The following is a 21,558-nucleotide window of genomic DNA, read 5'->3' as shown; positions in this document are numbered from 1 at the left end:
CGAAAGATGGCGCCACCTGCGCGCTAGAATCAAAATAGGCCACGGCAGATGTCTTGATCACCGATCGCTGAAACGGGAATTATTGCCAAAATAAAGCTCGATATGCGAAAAAGGGGATGATAGTGGATTGAAAAGCTGTGTAAGGGATGGCCATTCGCAGTTGTACAGATACCGGCGATCAAATATTCGCCACGATACTAAAGTTCTCAACACCCAAGCTGAACCCAGCAACGCCGAGCCCGCTGGCTTGGGCGACAGTTCTTGCGGCCGCCAGCGCGCACAAACTCAGTCCACGCTTAGCGCTGCATGTCGTCGCGTGGAAAATAATGCATTGGCGTAGTCGTCGTCGATTTGCTCGGACAGGCTTCCACAAGCAGTATTTCACATTCACCGAGCTTGCCACAGCACCACCTGGGCAAGATTTGCGACGCGCGGTGCCGGCACCACGCAGTTTTCGGCACCAGTGCAAGGGAACACCATGCACCGGCCACGAACTAAACAGCAAAGACGTCGAACACGCAAACTGCGCAAAGTTTACAAGCATTGCTCACACAGCTACACCCACGTCTCCTGCCCAAACGAATACCACCTACAACAGCAGCGCAGGGTATCGTTTCCCGTTCCGAAAACGACTATTTGACGTCACCCTGAACCGGCCAGACATTACGGCAGATGTTTTTTCACGCCGAAAGCGATTTCACTAGTGCGGCCGATTTGTGGAAGCTCACGGCCGGGACAATCAAACTCGATTTTAGATGTGATTGCGGCTTCGGAACGCTGCAAAAATTTCTGTGAGGCATCTGTACAAGCTACTGAAGCCAATTATATCATTTTTAGGAGTAAAAATTTGGTGTCAGTACTCATTTAAATTAAAATTACACCTAAATTACAGGTTACTTACTTATCCCGTTTAATTGGCAGATTTTCCACATTTGAAGCAATACAATCCTGAATATTACACTGGAAACAACTGGAAACAATAGTAAAGAACGATGCCCGCCATACATTAGGCACATAAAAACTAGAAAATCGTAATTGCTCATTTACATTTGTCTTTTTCGTTGGGGGTTTTTTGGCTTTCAGAGCCATTTAGGACTCCAGGCTTTCCTAACAGCACCTGTGAACAGCAGTGAGGAAAAGCCGTGCAAGAAATTCTTGCATAGTTTTTTTTTACTTGATTGGTGTAAAACACGTGTTTTTCAATGTTTCAAATCAATAAAAAAGTAGTAATCTTGGGTTTAGTTTAAACAGAGCATGACTTACTTTCGGCTGGATTGAAGGGGCCACAGCGTTTTGGTCTATACACTTAGGTTTAGCTTCGCTGGCTCCAGCATCGTCTCTTGGCTGTGGTAATCCCATTCCTGTTTTTTAAAGCAAATGAACAATCTATACTAACTTCAGTAGTCGAAGGAAGATAAATGCAAAATGTGCCGTCAAATCTTAAACTCTGTTTTCACAAGATCAAATAGTTACAACGTTAAAATTCCAATGACAGTAATGGTTCATACAATTTTTTTTATTTCAAAAAGGCACATTTCAGTAACTGCACTCATGTACAACGGAAGAAGGTTTGTGGAACTAATTTTTTGTGGTTACAGCACTCAATGAAGCGGCACCAATTCTGTGGAAGACATCAATCAACCTCCACAAACAACGTTCGGGATTTCGAGTGTATCGCACTATGGACTGTTTTCTTTTTTGCACTGCTTACTATGAATATTGACACTTGAGTTTAAAATAAATTTTAGACCTGTGAAGTAATGCTATTGAGATTACTTCATCAATAATATGTTTTGTTTCTTAAGTACACTTCGCGTAATATTGACTAACTAGTTAAAATGCTACAATTTCAATAAAATTTCTAAACTGACCATCGGCCTTCGTTCGTGAAATCTTCTATAAAATTCAAACTAAATACCGTGAGCAGTTGTGCGCTTATTCGATTCATTAGATTTCTGAAACTGTAACCCATAAAATGCTTTGGTGTCATGACCATGCACGAATTACTTCCAAAAAATGTTTTCAAGGGGTTTGTTTTGTGAACGTGCTTCGTTGTTGTTTCCCAAAATCAATCGCAGAGCTGTAAAAGCATGCATTTCTTACTGCTACATTATGCGACGCGCAACCACAATCCAAAAAGAGAGTCCCAAAAATAGCTGGATCGCGTGGGCTGCCCACTGACTTCATTCTTGTATAAAAAAGTGTAGAAATGAGGTAAGTCATTTGCGTTCATTTGTGAAATGTACAGGCGTCCACAGAATAAACCGGACCAAGCGAGCGGCGCGCGATAGCTATCGGTGCTTCATCTTCCGGCCCAGCGCCTGCTGTCGAGATAGCGGAGGGCGCATGCGTGTCCCTTCCTATAGTTTGTGCATGTGACTTTCCTTGACTGCGGCTGCAGCACTCCGTTCCTCTCGAATGCGACGCGCGGCGGCGCCTTGCGCGGCTCGCCTACCGAGCGGGCGTGATGCTTGGCAGCAGCCGGCAGCGTGCGCCATGCGCTGATGCCGCGTAACTGTGCGTTTATCTGAGAATGTTTGTTCGGCGCTCTTTTTATCATTTTAATGACTGGAACGCAAACTGGCGTTGAAGGAAGGCTGCGATAAAGATTCACACATGACTAAAACAGTGCTGGTTGTTATTGACGAACACAGTTGATAGCAACAACTGAATACAGCGAAGGTTTATTCGGTTCGGAACAAAAAAAAAAAGAGACATCGGAGATTGTGCGAGTGGTTCCCCTTATTAATTGTGTGTGAAGTTTCCGTCGTTTTTGATAACTTCATGAATGCGTCGGGGGAGCGACTCATAAAGCGACTTTATGATTTCGGGACGGGGGTTCAGGCGTCCCCCTTCATCTTCCACTGCCTGCCACAACTCGTCCCCCGTGCGACCGCAGTCATTTCGTTTGCCGAGATTCATCTTCATAATCCCCCACACATTTTCTGTCGGATTTAGGTCTGCCCCGCACGGAGGCCACCGCAGCTGTCGCACCGCGTGGTCCTCGAGCAGTGAGCTCACGGATCGTGCTGTGAAGACAGGGCTTCGGACCCGTACAATACGTAGGGGAGCAGACTTGTCGAAATGATGTTACAGTACTGGGAAACATTGAATGGCCCAGAAATTCTGACGAGGGGTCCCAGGCCGTCCGCACTCATTGCGCCCCATACGCTGACGGAGCACCTCCCACTGGAAAAGACGCTTTGGATGTAGCCGGGCTGGTATCTAAATACTATCGGGCTAAACACAGAAATACATTCAGGAAAGATATCTCCGAGGAAAGATATCTTCGAAGATGTTCGGAGGGTATACTAGCTAAATCAATGAAAGGACATTCGCCGTGTTTGATATTTTACATCGATTGAAATTACTGGCACATTTTTTTAGCGGGAGGCTGCACCCCCACTGCCACGTAGGCGAACAGTATCCTGTATAAAACTATGCATCAATTTCATCCCCTTTCCACATCGGGAATTACGAAATTCCCGTTAGCCGATGCGGGTTACCTGAAGTGTTTCGTAAAAAAACAGCGACAAGAAACGCTTAACAAACGGTGCTTATAAAACTACGATTAAAACGTTTCAAATAAACCCAGCTGAATAAAATTTACAGTGACATTGTATATCGGTTGCTCCGAAATATAGTTATTAACAGGTCGTTATGCATAACAGGTAGTTATCGGGACCCGCAAAGAAATGCTCAGCAATTCTCACATTAAACCGTGCTCCCGATTTGACCTCTTACACTGTAGTAGTTTATATATCATCTTGAATGCACATTACCAGCTACGTTTCACAGTTTAGTTTCGTACCTGCAGCTCATCGGACTCCAAACACGCCGCTCTTCATCTCAGCGAGTGGAGAAAGTCGATTCGTCTGTGAATATAACTTCCTTCCCCTCGTCCGTTGTCCACCGCTCCCCTGCCCGGGCGAACTCCAGCCTTTCCAGCCTCTGGCGGTCCGTCACGCGCGGTTTCTGCGCTGCCACGCAACTCCCGAGTCCCGCCTCCTTCAGTCGTCTTCGAATTGTCTCGCAAGAGACATTCAATGACAGCTCCTGTCGAATTTCTTTTGCAGACAGGAGGGGATCTGCCACAGCGGCTGCGACAATCAGTAGTTCCTGCTCCTCACTGGTGACTTTAGGCCGCCCGCTGCGCTCTGCGTCAATGAGTCTGCCCTGATCATCGCGGTAAGCTTGAATAATGCGGCTTACAGAAGTCCTAGACCTCCCGGTGAGGTGGCAAATTTCCCACTGAGTAGTCCCTTCGATGAAAAGTCGCACGATGTGCCTCCGTTGCTCGATGGGGACGCGGGAAGGCATTCTTCACGAATATGCCCATGCAGGACGAGTTACGTGTTTTATACGCTTCATAGCTATCACTGTCCAAAGGGTGACATGGAAGGAAACGCCTCATTGCTTTTCGATAGCAATTCACTGACACCGACAGCTGTGTCTTTCGGTCTATTTTTCCGAAGCGAATAAACTCTTTCCTTCCTACTTTCTTCCATCCTCCCATCTTTAAACCGCCTCTCATATGCCGCACGGGAAAAACTCGAAATTAAAAAAAAAACATCGCTGTTTTTAGTACTATCAACTGTGTGTTGGTCGCATAACGACCAGCACTGGTTCAGTCATGTGTGAATCTTTATCGCAGCCTTTCTTCAACGCCAGTTTGCGTTTCAGTCAATAAAATGATAAAAAGAGCGCCGAACGAACACTCTCAGATGAACGCACAGTTACGCGGCATCAGCGCATGGCGCACGCTGCCGGCTGCTGACATGCATCACGCCCGTTCGGTAGGCGCGCCGCGCGTCGCATTGGGGAGGATCAAAGTGCTGCAGCCGAAATCAAGGAAACTGACATGCACAAACTCTTGGGAGGGACACGCATGCGCCCTCCGCTATCTCGACAGCAGGCGCTGGGCCGGAAGATGTCGCGCCGATAGTATTCGCGCACCGCTCGCTTGGTCCGGTTTATTCTGTGACCGCCTGTACATATCGATTTTGTGCGCCTAAATATAATTCACTGCTGCTGTAAATATATGTAGATTAGTCAGCTTCCATCGCAGTATGCATCGCGCCGATGAAATTTGTGAAGCAAAAGCCGCCTTGCTTACAGCATGTTTATTCTGTGTTCGAAACAACACGAGAGTGGATTTAGACGCCGCTAGAGATCATCAAGTAGTGAAAATCATTCCGCCACCCTCAACCGCGGCGTGACTAATATCCCTTTCATAATCCCGGCCAAATAAGTCGGAATTTTTGCTATCGGAGAAAACAGTAGATTGAAAGGCGGAGGCTAGGATTGGTGAGCAGGGTCAGCTTTGTAAGTCGGAGTCGCTTTTAAATGGATATGTTGGAAATTGGAGGGGACCCCGAGGATGCAGGATGCCATCTGGAGTGCTTGAGGGTAGTCCCGCCGCCGGTACCGAGACACTAGTTTGTTCCGGGCGCTATCATGTGCAGGGCCCGAGCAGAGGACGGGTTACAATGTCTTGGCGTCGGGGCAGTGGGCACAGGTGGGTGTGGCCTTGCGACGCTTCCTGTGGATGTGTACTGCTGTACTGTAGCAGCCTGTGCAGAGCTGGAGCAGGAGGGGCCGCCCTGTTTGGGATATCCCACTGGGGAGGAGGCGCCGCGGGGCCTCGCTGGTGGCCACCCTCTTGCAGGGGTGGCGGGCGGCCACCTCTCGCCTGATGACATCCCTCGCAATAGCATAGCGCACCAGGGACACGGAAACAGGGGCCATTGGGGAGTTGTGGGCTGCTTTCAATAAATCGTCTGCAGCCTCGTTCCCCGGCACACCAACATGGGCAGCAAGCCACTGCAGCCGGAGGTTGCAGCCTTGTCCCTGCAGGTCGCCCAGCTTGGCACCTATGAATTTCTCGCGATGGCCACGTCGCCCCCGTTGCATACCTGCCTCCTTCATCCGAAGTAGCGCCGGCCGGGAGTCGCAGAAGATGGTGGCAATTGGTGGCGGATCTTCTAGTAGCGTGTCCGCGGCCAAGAGTAGGCCTGCCAGCTCGGCCGCTGTAGAGGTTTTGGGGAACGGCAGCCGGCATTGCCGGTGGGCTCCTCTGGCCGAGGCAGTGCAGGCAGCAGCACCTCGGCCCTCACTTGGAAGTATCGAACCATATGTGTAGACCAGGATTTGTCCCGGCGGTTACAGGTCTATGGGGGCAGCAGCTTTCAAGCAAATCCCGACCTCTGGCAGTCTCGCACGGGAATTAACTCCTGGTAGCGTGATTGTGACGTCAAGGGGTACGGCTGCAGGTGGCGGTGAGGGAACAAGGCATGCCCTCTGAGGGACTTCAACATTGTCATCAAATAGAGCGGCCATGCCGTGCATGCGGGATAGGCCTCTCGAGCGAAGCCTGGCGAGTAGGTGGTCACCCCCAGGTGCTCGGTGCAGGCGCTCCCATGCTGCAGCGCTGTGTGCGTGGCGAGCAGCTACATGGGCGAGCTTCCGGTTTCGTTTGGGAGGCCGACGCAGCGCCAAACGGCCCTTCGATGAGCCAGCTCCAAGGTCTTCCACTGAGCGTCCCTGAGGTTCACAAGGGGGAGTGCGTAAAGGACCGCGAGACAGCGCAGGGTCCAGGAGCGCCCACTGGTTCGAGACCCTTTAGCCTTCCCCAGGAGCTGGTTGATTCCCCTAACTATGCGGCTCATCAGCTCCAGTTGTGCCTTAACGGCAGTCTCCCATGAGAGGGTTTCGTCCATGGTCAGGCCGAGGTAGACGACCTTGCATCGCCAGGGGAGGGATCTGCCATTGAGATGTAGTGGAGCAGTACATCGGGCTTGCGCTGGGTGCGGCTGAATCGCTATGACCTCCTTTTTGACTTTGGAGAGTCGAAGTCCTCTACTCGTCAGCTGGTTCGCCACTGCATCGAGGGCCGCTGTAGCGACGCGCGTACCCGCCTACCGACTTTGGTGGGGCCCCGGGTCCAGAGTGCCAGCCACGTCGTCTGCATAGATGGCCATGTCTACCGGATATTTCGGAGATTCCGGAAGACTGCCCGGAAGGTCCCCCATAGCAAGATTGAATAGAAGTGGGCTCAAGACACTCCCTTTTGAAACACCGGTCCCCCCTCCACGGGGGATGCTCAGGGCATTGCCTACGCGTACACGCAGTGTACGGTCTCTCAGAAAACCACTGACGTAATCCCTGAGCCTCCCCTCTACTCCCAGTTGGTCAACGGCACCGGAGATAGTCTGGTGCGGTGGCGCCTCACAAGCTGAAGACGTCAAGGAGCAGGATGTACGGCCCCTCTTTCTTGTGTCGGGCCTGCTCTAGAAATGACACCACATCTGCGAGGGCGTGAGCGGTGCAGCCGCACCTTCAGAAGCCACTCTGCCTTCCGTCAAGAGCACTTTGCAGGCTTCCTAGTCATTCCAGTCTGCCGAGTACCACCGTCTTTATGAGTTTCCCAACCGCCAAGATCAGAGAGATAGGGCGATACGAGGAAGGCTCGCTCGGTGGTTTTCCAGCTTTAAGCGCCGCTGTTACAGTACCCATCCTCCTATCCTCAGGGATAATGCCGGTTCTCCAAACATGGTTAAGGTCCAGTAGGCGCACTTGCTGGTCGGTATGGAGGTTTCGCCGCATGGCATATGTGATGCCATCGCCGCCAGGGGTGCTGCGCGTCCAGGGGTAGCGCCGCACAGTAGCCATAGGCTCAGTCGGTGTGATGTCTGAGTTGAAGGCCGCTTCCACCCGAAGGTAGGCTGGTCTCCGTGGTGGCTCGGCAAGGGGGACACTATATTGTTACGTGCGGGGAACGACGGTTTATTGCAAAGTCAACAAGGGGGTAGCTCAGTATGTCCGACTGCAGCCGCGAACACTAGCAACCTCGTCTTTCTCTACCTGGCCAGCACATTTCCTTAAATTCGTTGGTCAATTCCTTGGGACACTTGACCTTGTGGACCGTGAGTAGACAGTAACATTTCCCCCAGTGGAGACGTTGCCCTCCGGGCGACTCAAGGCATGCCGCGTGAGTAGTAGGGTTTGAGGCGGGCCACGTGAACTGTTTGATACTTGCTGCTTCGTCTGTCATTTCTAAGGAGCCGTGAGATGACGTAATTCACATCGCTGGTACGATTGGGAACTACAAATGGCCCTTTGTAGTGCGCCAGAAGCTTTTCACACAGACCGCGTTGGCGGAGGGGGGTCCAAAGCCACACAGAATCTTCTCTTCTGAACGACATGTCTCGGTGGCAGCTGTCGTAGCGCAACTTCGACCGGTCCTGCGAGGCCAGAGTACATAACCTAGCGATTCGACGGGCTTCTTCAGCGAGGCACAGAGTCTTAGCTACGCTGCGGTCATCGTTCACAGATGTTACGCCTTCTACTCACGGTCCACAAGGTCAAGTGTCCCAAGTGACCAAGGAATTTAAGGGAATGTGCTGGCCAGGTAGAGAAAGACGAGGTTGCTAGTGTTCGCGGCTGCAGTCGGACATACTGAGCTACCCCCCTTGTTGACTTTGCAATAAACCGTCGTTCCCCGCACGTAACAATTGTGGTGGAGGGTGCTGGGTACGCCACGACGGATCATCAGCACACCCAGGTTCTTCGCCGGAGCCGACGAGTCGCTGGTCTACCACCATCGCTGCCGGAGATGCCCAACGAACCAGCTGACCACTGACCACCTTGCAACATTCACGAGAGCCCCGCGACTTCTCTGGCGAACCCGGTGAGGATGTCGACGACTGGCTGCGGCACTACGAACGAGTAAGCCAATACAACCGATGGGACGCGACCATGCAGCTCGACAATGTTCCGTTTTCCCTGACTCACACAGCGTTGATTTGGTTCGAAAATAATGAATCAACCATCACCAGTTGGGATAGCTTTGTAACAGAAATCAGGAAGCGTTCTGGTGACTCCGAAGCCAAAAACAAAAAAGCCGAACAGACCTTGCTACAAAAAGCTCAACTCCTGGGGGAAACATGCACGGCATACATTGAAGGCGTGCTGCAGCTCTGCCGGATCGTAAATTCGGCAATGTCTGAGGAAGACAAAGTGGGTCACCTTCTTAAAGGCATCGCCGAAGATGTTTACAACTTTCTGATAAGCAAAGATCAGCTGACCACTACGGCCGATGTGGTCCAGCACTGCAGGACGTTTGAAGTTTTGAAGGTGCGGCGCGTTAAGACCAAGTTTGGACGTCTTGCCAATGTCACCACGGTCGCTGCAGTTGATGTGGCCGCCTCAGGCGACCTCGCTGAGATTGTGCGGCGTATCGTGCGAGAAGAACTCGTACGGCACGCAGAGTTGACTCAGCGGCCTGATGACGTTCGCGATGGCTGTGCAATGCAAGAAGAGCCCTTGAACGTTTTTCCAACACCCGTTTCAGCTCAATGACGCTCGCGCATCCCCGGGAGCTGGTACCTCACGTCGACCGGGATAGGAGGAGCCGCAATGAGCATCTCAACCCTCCATACCTATCCCAGTACCCAAGCTATGTCGGACGCCCTAACGTCGAGTACAGAGACGGTCAGACCGAAATTCGGAGAGAACGTCCTGTCTGCTATTTTGGCGGATGAGTTGGCCACATTGCGCGTTATTGCCGCCGCCGTCGCCAAACACCGAGATTCGAACAACGGCCCGTGTTGTCGCGCACTACCTACCCTCGCGATTTTGGGGGCTACGGACATCCGCAGTCAGCACATTCCCTTAAATTCGTTGGTCAATTCCTTGGGACACTTGACCTTGTGGACCGTGAGTAGACAGCGTAACAATATGGTAACCCGCCGCGGTGGCTCAGTGGCTAAGGCGTTGCGCTGCTGAGCAGGGGTTCGCGGGGTCAATTCCCGGCCGCGGCGGCCGCTTTTCTGGTGGAGGCGAAAAGCAAAAACGCCCGCGTGTTCGAGATTTCGGCGCACGTTAAAGATCCCCAGGTGGTCAAAATTAATCCGGAGCCCTCCACTGCGGCGCACCTCATCGCCTGCGTTGCGTCGGCGCTTTAAAACCACATTCAACCAATCAATCAACACTATATGGTAGCAGGTAGCAGCGCGCTTTCGTGTGGGGCAGCCCGAAGATAGTGGCCATAGAGACCGGCGTTGTAAGTGGGTACATCAGGTTGACAAAGGGTCAAGGTGCTCCCCAAGGAGCTCAGCCAGCTTTTGCTCCCTTATCTCCGCCCTTATTGCCACCGAGTGGACTGGGCGCAGAGCGCTCGCCCGCTGTGTGAGAGACTTGAAAAGCCTCCACCCCCGGGCAAGGTCCCGGCTTCTGTCAAGGGAGCTGCAGAGTCTTTGCCAGTATATGTTGCGCGGCTGCCTGGCGTACCGTTCGGCTGCTGCGTCCAGTCGTCTGATTGCTGTCTAAACGGCAGGTGTGTTATGGCGGACGGCTTGTTTAGGGGCTATGGTTCTGGCGGCTCGAAGGTTCAGTGCCTTAATATCAGGCGGCTTTCCCCAGGTCATTTCGGTGTAGGTACTGGAAGCTTCAGTTAAGGGGACAAGTACCTTTAGGGGGGTGCTGCTGTCAGCTGTCTGCAGTTCCCTCAATTGTCACCCCAAGACAGTCCAGTTTAGCACTCCGTAGCGTGTGGTGTCAAACCGCCGTTACAGGGAGGACTTGGTGAGGAGTGCCGGGAACTGGTCGGAGCCCCAGGTATTGTTTGCCGTCTCCCAGTTGTAAATGCGTTAATTGGCGCATTCATGGGAGGTTGTGGCCGGTACTACATCAGGGTGGCCAATCCTGCTCTGGTAAGGGAGTGCGTTACCGGCAATGGTCGCCAGGGTCAGGCCGCACCCCAAGCTTCATTCTGGAGTTCCACGAACACCGGGAGTTTTTTAATACGGTTGGAATCGTTGCCACAATCCTGAAGGAAGTTACCCCAATCCGTAAATTTGTCAATGACAGATTCACTTACCGTTAAAATTATCCGTACACGTTTTTGCTTCTAGAGCCGTGCAAAGAATGCCCCGACTTCTAGAATATTTTCGGAAATTCCTCTATTCTGGACTAGAAGTTTCGCCAGCCAATGTGTTACTGTGGTACACCTTCTACAAATCATTACTGTGACCAACTCGCAATCCTAGACACCACCGAAATTACCGGGACGCAGTCTTTCCGCTCTGGTGGCTCGGAATGCAGAATTTTCTCCGAAGGCACTAGTGGTGTTCGGAGCATTGTCAGACAATCTAGGTTCGTTGCTGTAACAATTGAATTTTGGTAGCAAGAATTTCGCTTTAGCGCCTTTCTGTTCCGGTAGGGCGGCTTCGGTTGGTGTTACCGGGGTGGAAAGAGAAAAAAGATCCCGGGATACAGCCGTAACCCAATCGCTAACCTTGTTTTCGGCATTTGGCAGGGTTGTAGAGTCCTGGGCTCTGAGAATTGGTGTTTTAGGCCCTGTCTAGGATCCTGTGTTCATCTTGACGAGAGCACGTTTGAGAATCTACATCCTAAAACCACAGCAACCACAGCCAAGCTTTCCGCTTGGCTGTGGCTCGTGTGGTTCTAGGATTGATTGGTCTCCCGTAGTTACCGATATATTCATAGTCCGGGTGAAATGGTCGCCCGCACATTTGAGGCAACCGAGAGTGCATTCATGTTCGGCAGAGCCCTGCGGAGTAGTAGTCATCTCGGGCCGCAGTGGCCAAAACGCCCCGATTACGGCGTCCGGCACATATCCGCCCGATGTCCAACCGTGCCGCCACCATGACAGGCGGAGATCGTTTTCTTGTATATTCTTACAGAGAAGCCCCGGTCGTTGTGGTGGATTCGGCGGGGAACTGTGTACCCTTCGAATATAACCGCAACCACGTTCGGGCTACCGAATGTTCTAAGATAGAGGATTTCACAGTTTCCGGTGGTATATTAATTTGTGAGATGTCGTACCATTAGGATGATTTGAGAACACCCCTTTGCAGATGTAGCAGTCGGCTTTATCATGTCCCCAGAACGAGAGCTGCTGGCCATCAACTATCAGCGAGATGTCACCAAGTAGTTGTCGGGCGGTAGTGTCTGACAGAGGCTATCATGTTTTGTTCCCCGCATACTACACAGTAAGCTCGCTGTCCGCCGTGCGCGTAGTAAATTGCAAGCAACAGAACCGCCTTGGCCTCGAACAAAGGTTTCCCTCAAATCTAGCGTTATGAGTTAACTAACCAACCAACCACTGCTAACCAATGCGCGGGTTTTTCTGTGGCCGTGACAGGGATTGGTTGATTCTGTGAGTCGAGGCCTTGCTAGCTACACCCCTTCCGGAGAATGAATAAAGTGACCCCTCGTCCGTTGTTGGCAAGCGGTGTCGCTGACCTTCGAAGCCGTCGTATTCTGTTCGCACCCCACATACAAAGCACATCTCGGAAAATATATTCTTCCTGGCCCTGCAGAAAGCTTTCGTGGTGGGCGGTGTCCATGCTTTGAGGCTGGATCGTATCCTGTAATCCTCTCCGACGTTGTCATCACCGGAGAGGTCCGCGCCAGTTCTAGCGGCACCATGATCGCCGCTGGGCTTAGCGTCTCACCAGTCGGTTTATTCTTCAAGCACTCAGAACTCGCTCACAGATGAGCCCACATTGATAAACGTAAAATTCGCTGGTAGCGCTGAGCTTTAGGGAAGACATTACGGAAAACGTTTCGGGGTACAGAGTGGTGTGGTCTGGTCATAGCTTGCCTCGTTTCGTCTGTTCATCTCCGTGTCACATAGTGAAGGTATTGGCGTGCCGTGGTTCTACGTGTGACCTGTTAGTGGTAGTAACTGGGTTGCTTCATGAGCAAGATAGTGTGGACTCAGAGGCGCATGACGGGGTTGACACCGCAACCTGAAGCGTACAACGGACATGAAGCGTTGTATATGAGGCTCATAATTATTCGGTGGCTCTACCAGCCATACCACCTGAGCTACGCCACACTGGGTCAGTCATGGTCTTCAGAGTTCGGTTCTTTGTCGCAGTGACCCCCACTTTTTACTTTGTCCTCCCCTTGCATGAATGTATTTTTATAGAATACCATATTTATTTTCAAAATGAAAACTGACCACTCGTCTCTTGTAAATAACTGCATGCAATTGGAAACAATGATTCAGTCATTAATTCCGGACAGTGGGTACTCTACAGGAGACTTCCTCTTCCTCATGCACCAAAACACAAAATCGAGTGAAAGGCAAATGGGAGCCCTTTTACGTATATTTGAAAATATTTCCTGGTGTTTTTATAAAATGTTGTTCTTCAGTATCATAGTAACATTTTATGGTTGAAGCTATCAGGCACTAATCGAGGGTAAACGTTTAGGGCATGACTATTGCTGAAATTGACAGATAGAAGAAAAATACGGACTTACCCAGAAGAAAAAAATGGCTTCCTATATATATACTGAGAAAAAACATGTTGGTTCCGATCTGCGAAACAGAAATGTGTTTTCATGCAAGAAACATAAATTTGTTTGTGTACCATTATTTTCCCGGAAATTGTGTGAAATTTTTCTACTCCGCAATTTCGTTGAAACTGCTGTTCTTCAACATACTCGCTCAATTTGCGGACCCCTTGCATCTTCAAATCTTTCAATATGGCGGTTTAAAAGCAATTACAACTGCTTATAGAATAAATGAGCAACTTTGATACACAGAACAAAACGTTAAGTAAGAGAGCAGAAAGATAAATTCTACACAAGGCCTACGGTGTAAAAAAATTCAATTTAACTCAACCATCTGTATGACATGTGAAGCGACGCACTCCGCTTGCGCCAACTGGAGCGCAGACCGCTTTGTATGCATTAAATTCCAGGAAATAAAGTTACACGCAACGGTCTATGACCCCATAAGGCCAGTTAATTATTCTTCGAGAAACAAGAGGCAAGGACGTGTCCCTGCCACAAACTCTACCCTCTGTCCGAACTTCACAAGATTCAGTAGGTCACGGTAAGCGACGAGAGCCGCCTGTGGCAAAACGTTGTCCCAAAATTGATGCTCACATATTCAGGCACTGCTATACAAGTTGAATTTGCTCCTGACTTGCCCTTCAATAACAACGGTCTTCCTCTACGCTGTTTACTTCGTGCCTTATACTTTTTCATTTAAACTAGTTCAGTTTCTTTTGACGTGGTACTTGTACCAATACATAGAAAATAAATGGTACCAATGTATAGAAAATGAATTGTTTTTAGGACAGCAAATGCGAAATAACGCGTACAATTACGCTCTCTAGTAGCGCATGAGCCGTGGAGTCACAAAAAATCAACTTACAAACATCCCTTGCATTTACAATACCATGGGCGAGTGTGGAGCCTAAGGATGTGGGAAGTGGAAAGTAGAGATGGGAGTGAGAGAGACATAGTTTTATGGGAGATATATTGTTAGGTAAAGATAGGAGAAAGATGAAGTAAACGATGAGCTGGGCTGAAGCGAGCTTTTTACAATATGTGCACGGTAGCCATCAGGCAGACTAAGGCAACGCGCCACCAACTGCTTCGTTCTCTTGCCCCCTTACTCTGACAATATCACAAGACTAGCAAAGCAGCAAAGCAACAAATACGCGACGAATGTTTTCGCGAAAATCGAGTATGCGTACGTTTTATAAAACGCGTGAGGTAGAAACACTGAGAAGAAGTTATTGCTGAGATAGTTGGGGAATAGGTGCAAGATTTGAAGCGCAACAAAAAACATAGACGAAGAAACAGACTAGGCGAGACATGCGCTGTCTGGCTACCCTGTTTCTTCATCCATGTTTTTTGTTGCGCTTCAAATCATGGTACTAACATTGTTAGCTATTACAAAATCATAAAGAAAATCGGAGTGAAAGCCGGCGATCACGCCCCGGTAAAGGAAAACAGCCCTGAGGGAGGAAGACTGAACGAGGGCTTGGAAAGGGACGACAGAGGGTAGCAGCCGCCTTGAGAGGTTAGATTACTGACGGGGGTGAGCAGGAGGCTGTTGCCGATAGCAAACGTGGGAACGAGCTTGAGAGGGTGCCGTCCAGTGGGCTGGTCAAGTGGTGATAGGCGTGAGGGCAAGTTAACCCGAACATTCAACGGCACCCTAATTGGAGGTAAATATATGCTTTCGACTTTACATTACTAAAAAGTTATCAGCATCCGCATGATTTTTCTTCTGGTGTAATGTCTATATTCTTGCCTGTTTTCCACGTGCCCTCAAAGCTACAAGTTCCTTACCGCTTCGTGGCGGGACGTGTTTTTGCGAGCATTCAGAGGCTTCTAAAACTTTCTCCGCTCCTACAATCCCTACAGATGTCAAAAGATATTGCCAGCTTTTCATCACGCGTCCCTCGCAGCCGAGAGATCATTTAATTACAAATTAAAAAAAATTCTATTAAATCATGGTGAAATGCTTTTCCTGTAATTATAAAATAGGCAATTAAGAAAAAATTGCACATTTTGGACATTTTAGCTCTCAATAAACCGCAAGTGGCCGCGAGTACTGCATCAGAGTCCTTCAGGCACAACAGCGGAAGTGCCATTATAACTATTATGGGTTTTGTTTGTCGTCGCAGATGCGCGTAAAAACGAAAAAACAAACCTCGTGTTTACAGTATGACAGTCCAGAAAAGCGTAAACACACTTTATGTAAACAGGTCAGCGTATGCCTTCTGCGAAGTGCGTGTGGAAGTAAACGTTGCAGGGAGTAGCTCCACAAATGCATCACAATGTAGGATAGCTTGTTATACTCAGTGGAATAATGAAAAACAAAACATTTTTGGCAAGAACAAGAAACTACGACGTTTTTGATCTTGAGAAGCTCAATTGCCGTTGAACACACCAGGGCTTTTACATTTTTAGCTCTCTCCTCGCTCTCGAGCTAAATACCGCCCATTTTTCTGTACTGCGGAAATCTGCCCGACGTTTTCGTCTCTGTAACGTATACAATACTAATAAGTGATGTTACTAAAAGATATTTAAATTCGCGGCAATAAGTGATTCCCGATTTTCAAAACAAAAGACATATATAACCATTCAGATAACCGAAATAAAATGCTAACAAAACTGAATAATAGGGTTGTTGCTCATTGCCTATATCTGGTACCTTAAAACTAAAAACTGGGTTCCTTCCATTATGTTATTAAAAAAGAACATCAGCTGAATATAGCCATGAATATTTTGCAGCTCCGAGTTTATTCCCGTTGTCCTCTACAGTTTTCTATAGATTTGTTGCCTACAAGACACTGATTTGATATTCATAACACTGATGTAAACACGGGAGTGTGCCTAGATTAAAGATTTGCCTCGGGCAGCTTGTGCCATACACACCTCTAGGAAGCTTTCTAAATAGGTTTTTCGCTGCAGTGAATTTTGACTTACTTTCTTGATTCAGTATATCGCAGCTCCGCGACGCCGTGCTTCGTTACCCGGGGCAGCAGAGTTGCAGCGCATTTGACGCCTTTTCTGCTGAGTATTTGTCAAAGTAAATGCAGAGTGAATCAAAACACCGCAATCTATTTTCGTTGTTTTTCAACATGTTCCCCAGAATTCTGGCTTCTGACATTATTCGAGCCATTGTTCCTTGCGCCTGACCCTCTGTTGACCTTGCCCTTTTCTCATTCTGCATCGCTCGAACAACAGCTTGGACACCTGGAAACAGTTCCCTAGGGGTTTTTTTGTTTGTTTTTGTACGTATAAAATTAAAGGGGATGACGCCACTTTGTCATCACGGTCACGGGATATATAACCATGAGTCCTGTTTTTCTAACCAAATAAAATAAAATGCTGACAGTACAACAGCATCACTAGGTTGCAGGCGTTAATCTTAAAAAAAATCAAGTAAGCGTATTGTTTCTTGAAGAACAAAGAAAACATTATTTTCCAGTCACTATAAAACACAGAACCACTGTGACGGCCTCAATATAAGGGATCCTATTCAACTTTTTTTTTAGATATCGCTCACCTATTGCATACCTTTTCACGTAATAGTAATAGTATGGCCCATTTATTACCCTAAAGGTTACTTCGAGTAGTTATTATGTTTTGAACTACTTTCTGGGCCTCCTTCAATTCTAATTTATAACAATGGTACCATCTGCAAAGCGGAACTGAACACTGAGAACTTACGTTTTTGCTTTCGGATTTGCATACAGCTGCTAAAATATTTCTATAGGTCCGCCTTTCAAAGGTCGGGGTTTTTAAACACGTTCTTTTCAGTGTAGACTGCTCCTACAATTTTGTTTCTACTTTGGCCTTTGCAAAGGTCTAGACCCGCTTACGAAACCGGTACCGACGTTAAAACCCATTCCTAGTACGTTCATCTAGCTAATTAGTATAACGTCATCCCTATTGTGATCTTGTTGTCCTCGAGTTGAATTATCTAACCGAAAATACAATATATTCTTGGGAACTTTCTCAACAACTGAAGAATGTCATGTAGAAACACCGATGAGAGCATGGATACATTTGCTCAGGGTTCTCTTCCTTTACAATGAAATTGCATTATTTCTTCGGAAATTTTTTTGCCCGAATAAAGCACAGTTTCATTTTTGACAATAAAGAGATGAAAATATCCTTCATTGCCAGTGAGACATCACGTTCCTTACCACTGCTCCACTCCGCACCCACTCAGCCTACAACTGACCGCTGAAAAGCAAAAGAACATGAGCTCGATATGGGTACTTCACGGCCACGGTCGAGTCTTCGCACATCTTCACTGCAATTCGCGCAAAGGCTTTGTATGCGACTCGCGATCACGCTGGAGGTCGTACCGCAGGGCGCACTTAGGATACTGAATGTCAGCTACGCCCATGTTTTGACATTTGCCCCTTCTTTGCTTTGCGAGCTCCTCTTCAGCAAAGCCTAATTGTACCAAAAGCAGTTCTGATAGGTTATGTGGCTACTTATATCCACCGACATACAACATACGCTCCCTATTGAGCAAATGAAGTGCAGAAATGTAGACAAATGAATGTATTTAGGGACATTCTTACCCTCTTCACAACATTGAAACTTTTATAGCCATATTTCCAAAAAATGTGTTATGATACTTTCTTCTCTTTTATTCTTCACGCCTTTGCCGTGAATTTACCCTATTGTAGCTATTATGCGACATAAATTTCTCAAAAAGATATAGTGGTGCAAATGAAAACCGTTATTTTTCACATGTTGTAATACACAGAATTCTTTGCAGTATACTCCCACAGCCCCAATATGGAGCCCCCGCACGCTGCGGATTGGGTATTCAAGGTGACGATATTAGTCACTCCAGGGGCCCCGAGCATCCACACTCAAGCTGTGACCAATCGCGGAAATGATTCTCGGACGGAGGCTGTCGGCGCCCTTGTAACACTCCGGCCGATGGGCTCCGGGTCTGCTTACCAGGCGGATAGCTCCGGGTCCTCTATGTAAATCAGGGGAAAGCCTGCAAACAAAAAAAAACTCTTCTGCTTTTTTTGCGCTATATGATAAAATCAAGCCCCCCAAATACAAGATCGGACTCAGAAAAATGTCTCTACCGATGTCGTGTTTCCCCTCCTTCCACCATCTCCTTCCCGGAACCTGATACCTACCTCGTATTTTTAATATCTGAATCTGCTGGAAAAAAAAATCTTTTGGGCGTCAATGTCCCTGTTCTAGATCTCGAAGTTCCTAGAAGGAATAATCGGGAAGTCCTACAAAGCCAATCAATAAAGAAGTGGAGAACTGCTGGTGGAAGACACCAGTCAGCAGCAGCCCACAAAATGTCTGAGCGAGACCCAAATGTCCTATCTTGACGTTAAGGTCACGCCCCACTGAAGCCTTCACAGCTCGCTGGGCGTGATCTCTGAGCAAGATCTGGCGAACTAGATGGAGGCCGATTCCATCAGGGTAAGATGGAATTCAGACGCATTAGTAGAGATAATAATAAAGTACCCAGTAAACACAACCGTGACGTGTGACCATTTCACTCTTCCGCAACACAACTATCCGGGCTTCATTCAGTGCTCAGTCCCAGCGTACATCCCAAATCCGCGGCGCAGTTTCAGGTGCCAGTTTCTTCGGGAACAGTACTCTTTTGTTTATGGGCCAAAAACCATATGCCAACTGCGCCAAAGGCAACCACCCCACAGGTAATTCTGACGCGCTCTTCATCAACTGGCAAGGTCCACCCCTGGCCTGCTCCAGGACCTGTTAAAATTTCAAATGCGAAAAGGAAATCATAAATATGAAAATAATCGAGAACACCTTCCCAGGGCCAGGGGAAAGGTTCACCTCCTTCTGGAGAGGTAATCTGACGCCGCTCGCAAGGAGGAGGAGCTCTGTCTGGTTTCGAAGCTCAGGTCAGCCAGATTTATCTGGTCCTGTTCCCGCTCCCCCTGGATTGTGTTCCACAGCCAAACCATTTATTGCCCCGCTTTCCGAGTCAGATGCGGCTCCAACCACCTCCGTTGGGAGTGAGGCTGCTCCAGCAGTTTCTGCTCCAACGACTCCCGGTACAGGTGAGGGCGCAGAGGAAATAGTGAGAGAGGAACCTCCAGTGGCTCTTCTCCTACTGCAGCCTTGATTCTCTTGTCCATGGTGGATCCAGCAAACAGCACCCAAAAGCGTGCGCCCTACAAGGAGCCTGATCTCTGTGGTGCTCGAAGGACGTCCGGCGACGCCATGCACTACGGTCATTTTCTACCTGCGTTGCAGCGAAAGAAATGGGTGAGTTCGTCGAAACTATGAGAAGTATAATGGGTATGAGGCACTGCCACGAAAGACCATAAATAAATAAACGAACCCTTTACCAGTTGCTCAAAACTGAATAATGGGAAGAGAAGACATAGTACTGAGGAACTGCAGAGGCTTATCAAACATCTTAAGATGGAAAAAAATTCTGCATGCCAATCAACCAAGCGTAATATGTCTGCAGGAAGCGCATCTGAACAGCCCCCATACAACCTACCTGAATAATGACATGGTATTTACAAACGACAGAAATTTATGAACACACTCCTCGGGTGGTGTGGCCAGTGCCTCTCGAAAAACCGTAGCGTGTAATGCCATAAACACTGTCCTTGAGGCCGTTGCAATTCGAGCAATAATATGTCATAAGTTAATACCCGTATGCTGCTTTTACATCCCTCCAGACTTCAAGCTATCGAGGTCTAAGTTCGAGGCGCTAGCAGATCACCTGCTTGAACCTGAAATTCTTATAGGTCACCTCAGCTCAATTCTGTCTGTAGCTCTTCCTGCACGGATGCCCGAGAACGTCTCATCGAAAATTTATTAACACGGTCGGGAGGGCGCCTTAACAATATGAAACACACCACACTATAATTTAGGACACAACACATATTCATTCCTTAGCCATTTGCTCTGCAGTCCCCTTTCCTTCTCCTGTGTGGGGTGCGGCTGCAAACTCATATTGTAGTGACCACTTCCCAACTACACTGACATACATATGCTGTCATACCCAGAAAGTTCATGCATAACCAGACAGTTCACCTTCCCATAAGAGTTTATTGAAGCAAGCGTGAACTGGAATATGTTTACAGAAACGTCTAAACACTACCACACATCCATAACACGCCTACATGTTAAAAAAACGGCCTAGGACGTTGAACAAGCGACCCAAAGTTCATTCCACGGCCTCCACTGCCCCGCCAAACCAAAGGAGGCCGTAGTGCAATGAGGAGTTCAGACGCACGACAAACCCAGAACAAGGCTCGGGATACCTTCGGCGGTACCCCACGTCGGATAATGGGATGTCAACCAAACGGGCAAGAGCTCATGGAGAGTGTTTGTGCCACGAGGCAAAAAGTGAGAGTTAGCGTGCCTTTCTTGCATCCATATACTCATGCAAAGCCACGCACAAAGTCGCAAAACGAGTACGAAAGCTCGAAGGACAACAGACACCTAGCCCTCCCGTGGTCACGACAACAGGAGACGCATTTGAGGATCAGGCTAACAGACTTGCACAATACTTCCAGCACGTATTCAGTTATGTACACTAATCAATCACTTTCAATACGAAAAGAACTCCTTACGCGATGATAATAATAATTGAAACATGTCTTGCAACTGCACTCTTTCACTTGGTGAACTGAGTATAGCTTTGAGCACGTGTAAAACTTCAGCTCGGGAGAGACAACATTCCATACACTGGGATACAACACGTACCCACAGACACTCTTGAAACAGCTCTACACCTATACAACAAAATATGGCTTTACGGGCATGTTCGAAAGCCCCGAAGGGAGGATATCCCACGCCGCACAGAAAGTGCGTCCCAAGGCCGACTCATCTATGGCCGCTTTCTGGCATGTACGGCCAGCATTCAGCTTCTGGCCGCCACTGATCATACGTTGAACAGCTAAAATTCCGACACCAGCACCTCGGTATTTCTCCGGTCGCCCATGTTCGGTAACACAACGCAGGTTCCCGGCTGCCAAATATTCAGTTTACTTTGGCAGCCGATGTTCAGAAAAATAACGCCCTAAGTACCGCCAGAGGGCATCCACTTTTCCTTCGGGAGGCGGTGTTCAACCGAAGCACGGCAACCGACCAGCCACATAATATTCGTATTCTTGTGGCAGTTCGTACTCTGGAAGAGAACGGCCGATGTGCGACTGCCGCGCATTTGCTCGGATAAGCGCGCGTCTGAAGGAAGGATATTCGTTTTGTTCGGGCAAAAGTTGTTATAAAGAA

General features: G+C 48.6%; 1 protein-coding gene across 1 annotated transcript in view; it reads right to left on the bottom strand.

Annotated features, from left to right (window-relative positions):
* The window catches only part of LOC144173456 (uncharacterized), a 58,070-nt gene extending 41,709 nt beyond the window's left edge, over nt 1–16,361 (bottom strand). Inside the window, exons 1-4 of the mRNA XM_077701875.1 lie at nt 16,264–16,361; nt 14,195–14,236; nt 13,294–13,351; nt 1,264–1,361 (exon numbers count right to left, since the gene is read on the bottom strand). Of these exons, the coding sequence (XP_077558001.1) occupies nt 1,264–1,361; nt 13,294–13,351; nt 14,195–14,209 (171 nt within the window). The 5' untranslated portion in view covers nt 14,210–14,236; nt 16,264–16,361. The remainder of the gene's footprint in view (nt 1–1,263; nt 1,362–13,293; nt 13,352–14,194; nt 14,237–16,263) is intronic.
* Nucleotides 16,362–21,558: the final 5,197 nt, after the last annotated feature.

Source organism: Haemaphysalis longicornis, unplaced genomic scaffold (genome assembly GCF_048455015.1).
Source record: "Haemaphysalis longicornis isolate Haplotype H1 unplaced genomic scaffold, Haemaphysalis longicornis Haplotype H1 scaffold_3, whole genome shotgun sequence".
NCBI lineage: Eukaryota > Metazoa > Arthropoda > Arachnida > Ixodida > Ixodidae > Haemaphysalis > Haemaphysalis longicornis.
The sequence above is the reverse complement of the archived record's forward strand: the minus strand, read 5'-3'. Positions and strand labels throughout refer to the sequence as shown.